This window comes from Crinia signifera, chromosome 5, assembly GCF_055691185.1.
Source record: "Crinia signifera chromosome 5, ASM5569118v1, whole genome shotgun sequence".
Lineage (NCBI taxonomy): Eukaryota > Metazoa > Chordata > Amphibia > Anura > Myobatrachidae > Crinia > Crinia signifera.
Window position 1 is genome coordinate 114136735 of NC_139221.1, and position 10398 is coordinate 114147132.

Genomic DNA, 10398 nt, shown 5'->3' on the forward strand with positions numbered 1-10398 from the left:
GTTTTACATCAAAGCGAGATCTATATTGCAGTGTTAAAATAAATCAGTCAGTATTTTCCCTGCACAGAAACAAAATAACTCACCCAAATCGAATCCTCTCTGCACAAGTTATATCAACCCCCCCCCCACACACCTGCAGTGCACATGGTTTTGTCATTTGAGAAGGAATTTGCCTTTGCAAGTGAACCAGAGTAAGGGCCATATAGTATATAATGAAGCATCGTCACATAACAGAAACGTTTTTTTAATTTTACATTATGCCTTCTCTAGGGGGCACTCTTCAATGCCCATGTGTACACACTACAGGTATCCTTCTGGGCTGCTCCCAGATTCAACCAGTTGCATTTGCTAATGATTACTTTATTAAGAGTTACTCACTTGTTGCTAGTTAAACGCAACATCCATCTTTGTTACGCCGCGGACTGCAATAGATTACTAGCAAACATTTCAATTGAAGAGGAGAATCTATGGCCTTTTCTTCCAAGGTTTTGGACTTCATGCAAACAGCCAAATATTCCTACATTTTGTTTTCTCATTTTTCTCTAACAAGAAAAGCCACAAAATCCTTTTATTGTAGCCGTTCCTTTACATTATATTAAATATATTTATATTCTGGTCCTAAATTGTCACACGCAGTCAAATAATGCAATAAGATATTTTTTATTGTATTTAAATACAAGTGAAATTAATAGATATTAACCATTATAAAGCAACATATAATGAATAAATAATATGCATGGAGATTCTTGTCTACAATTACATAACACTGGCTAGTATTCTGAAATCCAGTGACATTTAGACAAATGTCCATAAAAATGCTGTCTTTTCTTCCCTTGTATGAAATTGTTCAAGTATAAAAACCCATTACAGTGTAAAATATTCATGTTTAAGTCAAGAATAAAAATTGCCTAGTATTGCAGTTTTACAAGTTATTGTACAGTATAAAGCAGCACTTTTCTAGTAAGGCAAAAAAAAAAAACAAAAAAAAATAGACAATATCCTACATACAAATGAAATGTATAGTATACTGCTTAAAGAGATATTTAAAAAGAAAAATATATTGTATCTATAGAGCAAGTAATCTACTACTGTCATGTAAAAATCCAGAAGTGTTAAAGTAGGGATATTACAGTGCACATTCAGAATTTAAATAAATCCAAGTCAACATTTCCGTTGCCTAGGTTAATATGTTCTACATCTAAATTTACTTAAATAATTTATACCATGAGATGAATACATTAGACGCATCTAAAGTTCCCTTCTTTAGTGCGCATCATAGTAAAACTTTCAAAATAAATAAATAGCTTTCTTTCATAAATGTTACAGTTAAGGCACAGTACAAACCATATTCATTAACCCTTAGAGAACTGCAACCCAGATTGTACTGAAATTCATAAATACTTTGAAAGGAAGGCGGTCCCCTACAATCCAGAATAAGGGGCCATAAAGTTATTTTATTAAAAAAAAAAAAAAAAAAAATCCTTAAAGGGTTAACTTTTGCAAGTATATTCCCGATGTTATTCACAGGCTATGAATAGGTGTTAGAGAATAGAAGACTGTGGTAGTAAGGGACTGATCCTATTTCAGAATCGGAATAGCTGACACCAGCAGTTACATTTCCAAAAGCGAAACAGGATGGGCAGAAGGATTAGAATGTGACAAGCTCATCAAATAAGCACAAGTGATGTGTTCTCTCCAGAATAGTCTGTGTTATTGGTTGTCAGTACAGCTGTTGCACCCGTTAATTCCACATCACTTGCTCCATAGTTCCACTTCTATAAAGGACAGATGAGAAAATAGCTTTGGTGCCTATCCATCATCATGTGACCAGGAGGCCATGTGCCTCCAACACGTCAGTGTTAACTGCATGTTTCTCACTAACAAACTGCCATAGCTCGGTTGGAGAATACATGACCGTTTGTGCTTTGAACATTTTACTTTGTACAGGCTACATATTGCTGAATGATATTTCCCTGGTTTAAACATTTTAGCGAACAAAAGGAGGAAGAAAAAGTTTCTCAGATTAGAAAAAGGCAGTTTCGTTCCCTGATGTAAAAATAAAATTCTGTACATGAGTTCTGACCACTCACCCAAGAAATCTAACCACAGGAGTTCCTTAATGCCTGAAACACTGTAAGTTGGATGCATAATACATATGAGCAGGAATAGTGTAATTTTCTTCCCCAAAAAACAGTTTGTTTCTCTTTAAGGCCATTTGCCTAGTTTAAGTCTCATTTATATAAAGAAACTGGAAGGCTGAAAAAGAAATAAGTAGATATGGTTGAGAACTTCAAAACAATGTCCTACTGCATGCGGTCAGCCTGGAGCTGTTGGGGCTGGTATTGACCAAATGCGGCAGCAGCTGCTGCAGCAGTCCCTGGAGCTGCAGCAGTTAGTGGTTGTTGTAGTGCGTAGCCATAGCCTGCAGCAGTGACATATCCGGTTGCAGCTGGAGAAGCCGCATATGGGTATTGATCGTAGGCAGCAGCGGCGGCGGCAGCGGCAGAGTACTGGGCGTAAGCAGCACCAGTGTAGTCAATGTATGGACTTGTAGACGCAGCAGCCGTAGGTTGGACATGTGGAATTACAACTCCTGGTTGCATAAAAGCATGTGGGTAAACATAATGTGCAGGAATCCTATAGGAGCACAGAAAGATGGAATTTAGTAAAACAAGCATATAAAAGATACAACATAACACTTTAGCTTTATCAATGGTGTTCATCAATTAACCCAACATCAAATTTAGTGGTTATGTGCATAAGGTTGCCACAATAGAAGACAGATTCCAGTCAATGACAATGCAAGGACTTCAACGATCACCTTAAATCTTTCAGTGGTGCTTACTATATATTTTTTTTTTTTTTTTAGAAGTTCTGTTATTCAAATATGTATAAGAGATTTAAAAAAAAGTTTAATAGGAGCCAAAAGCTCGCACCCATTTGGGGGGTTAGCTTAATGTTGAGCAATAACCTTGTTAGGAGATAAAATATTCACAATGTATTTTGAAACCCATGTAGTTTTAAACTACTTATTGTGGCAACCCTACGAGAAGTACTCTGCAGACTCAGCACACATTAATCTCTGCAACCTTAGTCACCCTTAAAAAGTAAAAAGAAAATAAAATTTGCAGGCGACAAAAGAACTTAAAAGTGGTGGAATGCACAGCAGAGTCACACATTCAAAACAGTGCAGAAAACTTGTATAATGCTGTTGGTGTTGAAGCTTTTCAGATGCTATGCCATACTCCATAGCATAAAATATTACATGTGCATCACACTGTTACAAGGATGTAAAGGTCAAATCATTTTAAATACCCGTCAACTAAACTTCCAGTTTCGAATCAGCTGGTTTACTTCTCAGTCAGACAAATAAGAAAAAGTGTTTGTGGGGGAATCTATAGAAACCTAGGGTTAGACAAAAAAACACCTATGTAGTATAAACACAAAATCAACTTTAAAAAAGAAATCTGGGTTTTGTAGGAGGAAGAAGTTTGAGGCCACTTAAATATACATCACACCATATTTTTCACACGATACCATTGTATATCCTATACGGCCTTTGTAAGTTTCCTTGCTACTACTATGCTTAAAGACACTGCGCCTTGAACCCAAAAAAAGTTAAGGGGATGTTCATTACACATAGAACAAGTGTCATAATGGATAAGTGGCCTTTTTTTTTTTTTCCAAATTGTGCGATCCAAAAAAAAAAAAAAAAAAAAAAAACACCCACTCCAACACACTCAAAGCATCAAAAGGTAGCCCAGGTCTGTCTGTATTCTATATATAGTTTAATGCCCAAATATGTACATGGGGAAGTCAATATCTGAAGAATGCTCAAGTACTGATTGCAAGAAAAGACCCGGGTGGAGGATGGGGCATCTCACACAATAGAAAAGGATAGTTTTGCAGTACACAATGTGGAATTGGAGAACACATAATGAAACAGTAGCCAGCAGAATTAATGTTTCCAGTGAAACGATAGAGCTCTTCCAACTTGCTGTTTTGATGTTAAAACTTCTTATCGCCAGTAACGGATTACACAGAAAGAAAACCAGGTTAAAAAGGTACTGGTTTAATGGTGTGTACACACTTGAGATGTAAGCTTGCAGCAGGGTCCTCCTACCTCCAAGTCTGTCTGTTGTTACCTAGTTTGTCTTATCACTGTCTACTATTGTAAAGCGCAACGGAATCTGCTGCGCTATATAAGAAACTGTAAATAAATAAATAGTGCCGTGCGATGCGATCGCATGGCATACAATTTTGACTATATAGTGCAGATCTGCACTATATAGTCAAGACTTTCTGCCGTGCGATACGGGAGCACAAGGGTTAAAACCCTTGTGATCTGCGTGCGATAGCGATGTGATTCTGACTATTTAGTCAGAATCGCAGGGTGATTGTACCCGTGTGTACACACCATAAGTGTACTTGCTAAAATCTGCTGTTGGGAACATTAAACCAGCAAACATAGTCTAACAAAAGTTATGCAACTGAAAAAGTACTGTGTGACTAGTGTACACACCAATAAGTACATAAAACAGCTATAGGCTTGGTTGCTCCTGTAATATTTAGCTTAAAGTTGTCAAATGATGTTGAGAGCTTCTATGGCAACTGAAATGAAATATATTCAAACAAACATTGAAGTAGAATAACTTGGCATCAGTCATGCTGCCTGCACGCAGATGATTTGCCTAGCTAGTTTGCTCATGATATTTTAAAACACCCTGCTATTATGACCAACATTGGATATCAAGCCTTAAGGAGCCCACACACGCACCGTTGCCGGCGGTGCGATGCTGTACGATGGGGTGTGCGCTCCCGCGGCACCTCATCGTACAGTACAAAAAGTATGTGCTGCACATACTTTTGTACTAGCTTTTTCTAGCATAGCATGCACATCGTATGCACAAGGTATACGATGCGATGCTATGTGTGCTAATTAAGCCCACAACGCGCGCCGGGATCGGTGCGTGTGTGGGCTCCATTAGGTGCAGATGAACATGGTCAGCCATGTGCACCTGTTACACTACATAGGACCGGGTTTTGAGATTTCACCACCCTTGTGAGTGATCGAACATAACAAACCTCTTGGTTTTTAGTGGAGATAATGCACCAACCAATCAGCTATTTTAAAGAGGACAGGTAGGAGTTGATTGGCCAGTGCATTATCACCTTCCACTTTATCGCTTCACCAGTCTTAACACACCTGCCCCATAGTCTGTAAAATGTAAGCGGTTAGCTGATTGGTTATTACTATTTTCTTCACAAATTCTTTAGGCTTTACTAAATACCCCCAATAGAGTAATGTGCTTTTAGTATAAAGAATGGTCAATTCATTGTAGAAGTATGATCTACATCACCATAAATGTTAATTTAATGATGTTTATCTATGTTCTAAGTATATTGCAGCACAGAAAGCATTCTGCAATACTGGAGACAAGTTGGCAAACAAAACCATGTGTTGCTTTGCTCAGGAGCGCTGTATAAGTGAAGAATTATATACTTTAAAATATCCCAGCTTTAAAGCTAGTAGACAATAAACAAAAACCATCAGTGTAGAAACCGGTAGTTCATGAAGCACTTTTACAGAGATAGATACCAGAGCACGTATATGGTGGAACCTTTAACACTAAATCAAAAAATTCACCCAACTGCTGCTCCACTCTGATTGACAGGCTAAGCTGCATTTGGGCTATTTTTGACTTGACATATGAGAAGGGACTAGGAGTGCAAAATGTCTTTATATGGCCAAATGAACCAACCACTAGAATGGCCAAGTATGTCTACTATATAAAAGATCAGTGCTTTGAAATAAACAGCTGTTTGTCAGTCCTAGCAAACAAGCTTATGCTTACCATACACTGTGCAATGCACAACATGCATTTTGGACTAGATCACATCTAGTTATAAAAAAAAATATTAGCGGCACACACTTTTTATACCTTGCGATATAATGTGCACTGGAGCACTCATCGTAAAGTAATACTCATGTACTAAATGGGGGAGGGGTCATAGACATTTCGGAATATAGCAGGGTTCAAGTAATTGTGCCACAGCAAGCCTTCAATTGTATTGGAATATTTCCCCTATGCAGGGACCGAAGAGGCAAACTATGGAAACGAATGTTCTCACCAGCAGTTATTGCAGACTTAAGGCTTGACTGCAGCTTTAAATGTACGGGTGAAAAAAAATTAAGTGCGCCTTTTTAATTCATAGTTATTTGGCAATAAACTTTATGAATGGTAAGTTAGCAGAATGATTTGGACATGTAAACCATTGGAGCAAGAAGAAAAATAAAAAATTAAATTAGAAAGCCCAAAGTAACACATGGTTAATAAGAGAACCAAATAAAGTGTGTAGCATGCAAGCTGAATAATTCAAAAGTAAATGTCACACACAAAAGAAACCAAAGTCACTAAAATATATGGTTAACAAATAAAATAAAAAGTAACAAGCTGTAACTCTGAAGCAAGAGCCAAAAAGGGCCCTTTGCTGCCCAAGGCAAAGTCAACACTCCTCAACAAATAAAACACAAGTCCAGGCTCCCCCTCCCATCCCCAAAACACCACAAGGTTCACTATGGCTTAAACAAAACCCAAAACACACGGTTTAGCGGTAAAAACCACTTCATTGCTGTAATCACAAGAAAAAGGCACACAACTCTAGGAGCTAGAAAAATTCACTTTAAAATAAAACCAACCAACCAACATACATGCATCTTTAATCACCATTTAGCCGTTTTTCTGTCTACTGGTAACACAGATTAATTCCAAACAGAACTATTCCATCTCTTATCATCAAATCCTTGTCATCAGTTATCTTAATTGTAAACGACCCCTGTCAGATTAGAAAGAGATAGATAACATTGAGTAACACTGAAAATGGGTAGAACACGAGGGTCCAGCAGCCGCCATCCTTCCTCAGGAAAGGTCCCAGTTTGGAAAAAGTGTGACCCCATATTTGACCATTGGAATGGGATATTGTGCGTTCTCATTTTACCCAAATTAAAATAATGATGTTTACAGATCTTAAGCCTTAACTGCCGATATTGTTACGGCTAAGTGAACGACACGTGAGTAAACACTGAATGATGTTGTTAAGCGATGTCATCCAGGGCTCTGCAGCACATGCAGTCACTGACTTGTCATATCGGACTGCATGTTCAGATGATCAGGGTCATAATTAATGGAATGCGTTTCGTTCATGATAGTGGGTACCCACTAAACAATAGGCGAGATGATATTATTAACATGCATATTGTTCATGTACCCAGCTTAATATAGCAAATATATATTTACATATTACAGCACTCACCCCTGTATCATAGTCTGCATTCATTTAAAAAACAAATATGTGGGTGCTGTAATACAGTATATACTTTGAGTTGGGCTCCCAATACAGTGCGTTATCTAGTACGCCAGCTGAATATTTACTAGAATCTAAATAAGTTAGGAAAACGTGATGAATCAGATGCAGTCTTGTGATCACTTGTACTCTTCCATGCTTCCTATGTTTGCAGATACAGGAGGAAAGAATATGCAAATCAATTTTGCCAAGACTTACCCAAAAGGCCTTTGTATAAGTGCTGGGTGAATCTGCTGAACCCCAAATGCAAAGCCTGATGAAACAAGAAAAGATGGTCTAGATCACCCTGATGAAAACCAATTACAGTCTCACAACAAAGCCTTTATATGACAAAGTTATTGTTAACATTAGAGTAAGAAGGGGACAGTACCTGGCTGCATTATGCGGGGTTTTGCACCCAGGTACGCAAGATTCACATTGGCTTTCCTTCCATCAATAATAGGATTAGGATCCTTACATGCTCTTTCTGCGGCAGCTCGGTCAGCCATGGTCACCTATAAGAAAATATCTAGCATTACTATGTATTGGGCAATAAAACCACATTGTGTTGTTTCTGAAAAGAAAAATTCAAGTGACAACATACCCCTCTTGGAATTTGAAAACCAAAGAATATAAACATAGACCAAAGAATATAAAATGCACTTTGTTGTATTATGCGCACCATCATTTGTTTTATATCTGTTCCCCCTGTGAATCTGACAAAACGTACTCCGTGCTAGAAAGGTCATTTCTTATCTGTGACAGTCTACTTTTTAGATGTGACCAGTACCCAACATCCTAGATAGGAGGTATCCCTATAGCACTGGGTATCCCTATAGCACTGGATTAGAGAATGGCAAGTGATTTAAGTAAAATAATATAACTTTCCAATAATCTCTATGATGGCCATTCAGTGATATTTGGTAACCAGGAAGGATGATGGTCAAATTATTTTAACATCACAGACCAAGGGTGAGGGAACCAGGAAGGATGATGGTCAAATTATTTTAACATCACAGACCAAGGGTGAGGGATCAGTCTGTCCCCAGAAGGTTTAGCATCAGGTACTGTAGCTGCTGGTTTTTTTTTTTTTTTTACGGTTTTAGCACGAAATAAAGGGACAGGATCATCTTACAGGTGTTTAATAGGAGTTATTTCCACAGCCACCAGAGCAGGAGAGCGAGAGGTAGGTGCTCGCAGGGCTGATGCTGGCAGGGTGCAGGGCACGGGCTGGCAGGATGCAGGGGGAATTAGTGCAGGTGCTCTGGAGGGGAGGTGGGTGGGTTGCTTCCAGGTTTGGGCTACTTTCCATATCAACAATGAGATTCTGTTAGACCTGGGGCTGTTCTCGGGATCGACGCACCTGCTTTATTAACCCCTTAGCGCCCGTGTGCCTGATCCGGCAGCACCGTCACCGGCGGCTGCGGTAGGCAGCTAGGGGACAATACAGCGATGACCGGGGACACCTGTAGCGGCTGGAGGCAGGATGGGCACAAGCGAGCGGCTCGGCATACCCCCCCTTCCTGCAGTGTAACCATTGCAACTTACAAAGCCATAGCCTCTGGACTTGCCGGTCTGCCGGTCCGTGATCACCACCGCCTCTTCTATGTCCCCGAACACCTCGAAGTACTTCCTGAGGCTGGAGTCCGTGGTGTGATAGGGGAGCCCCCCCACAAAGATCTTGGTGTAGGTGGTGTCCTTCTGGGTCGTGTGCATCTTCCGCGCTCTCTCCGTGCTCACCCGGGACCTGCTCTGCTGCACACACCGCGCTCTCAGCTCTCAGGGAGCCGGACACTCATGCAGACAGCCGTGGACGGTGTAGAGGAGCGGGTCCCTGTGCTGCTGCTGGTGGGGGGTGAGGTAGGTGGGCTGGAGCGGCGCTCAGTAGGGTGTCCCGCACGCCTTGTAGCTGAGAGCCGGGGAGGAGGAGAAGAAGGAGGAGGTACTGACGCCGCTGTGCTACACGCTGACTGCCGCTGCCGGCTCTCCCTCTTCCCGTTGCATTAAGAGCGACCGGCCGGGCTGGGGGCTCCTCCCTTGGGATGGGCGGGAAGTGGCTGCCCATTGGCTGCGCCTGCACCTGCTGCGTTGATCCCGGACGGACAGCTGCTCCAACAGCTGGATATGTGTGACCCGGCCGCCCCCCTTTGTCTCCCGGGAGAGAGCTCTGGTTACCCGCAGCGCGTGTGGTGTGACCCGACCGCCGCCGCTCTGCTGGGTGGGAGGCAGACACTCACCCTGCACCCGCTATCCAACACAGACAGCGGCGGAGCCCGGCGTGCTGCTAGCACAGGTCCCCGGCTGTACAGACCACGCTAGCACACGTTACGGATCGCATAACTAGTCACTAAAGTTCTGGATGTAGTACAGTACGCAGTATAAGCAACATTCCCCAAATACTGGTACAGTACAGTAGAGATTCCTCTCTGACAATTTATTGTGTAGTTACTATTGTGCTGCTATTCTGTGGGGGCAATACTATAAGGCGTCTATACATTTATTTGGCTTGAAATTATAACACACACTTTAAACTAGCTTAACCCCTTCCTGACAGAGCTAGTTTTTGCGTTCCTGACAGAGCCATTTTTTTCAAATCTGACATGTCTCACTTAAGTGGGGATAACTTTTTTTTGCTTTTACTTATCCCAGTGATTTTGAGATTGTTTTTTCGTGACACATTGTACTTCAAATTAGTGGTAAATTTGGGTCGATACAGTCTGTGTTTTTTTGTGAAAAATACCAAAATGTCGTGAAAAAATGGAAAATTTAGCGATTTGCAAAATGTTAAATTTTCTGCTTGTGAGACAAATAATCATACCACTCAAAATAGTTAATAACTAACATAGACCATATGTCTACTTTATGTTTCCATCATTATTTCAACTTCCTTTTAATTTTTTGGGACACTAGGAGGCTTACAATATGAATAGCAAATTCTCAAATTTTCAAGAAAATTTCAAACACTGATTTTTTTAGGGACCAGTTCAGTTCTGATGTGACTTTGAGGGACTTGTATGTGAGACACCCCCATAAATGATGCCATTTCAAAAACTG

The 10398-nt window shown here is 40.5% G+C and overlaps 1 protein-coding gene across 2 annotated transcripts; it reads right to left on the reverse strand.

Moving 5' to 3' along the window:
• Positions 1–1467: 1467 nt before the first annotated feature.
• On the reverse strand, positions 1468–9361 carry RBM24 (RNA binding motif protein 24). 2 transcript variants are annotated; one of them, XR_014474895.1, is made up of 5 exons: positions 8893–9361; positions 7736–7859; positions 7564–7618; positions 3316–3405; positions 2506–2637 (listed from the first exon to the last, which is right to left on the reverse strand). XR_014474895.1 is itself a non-coding variant. In XM_083187875.1 (4 exons), the coding sequence occupies exons 1-4, from the start codon at positions 9058–9060 to the stop codon at positions 2304–2306; spliced, it is 681 nt and encodes a 226-aa protein (XP_083044001.1). In that variant the 5' UTR covers positions 9061–9361; the 3' UTR covers positions 1468–2303. The 2 variants fall into 2 exon arrangements, 1 of the variants encoding a protein (XP_083044001.1); XM_083187875.1 differs by lacking the exon at positions 3316–3405 and having other exon boundaries at positions 1468–2637.
• Between the last annotated feature and the right edge of the window lie 1037 nt (positions 9362–10398).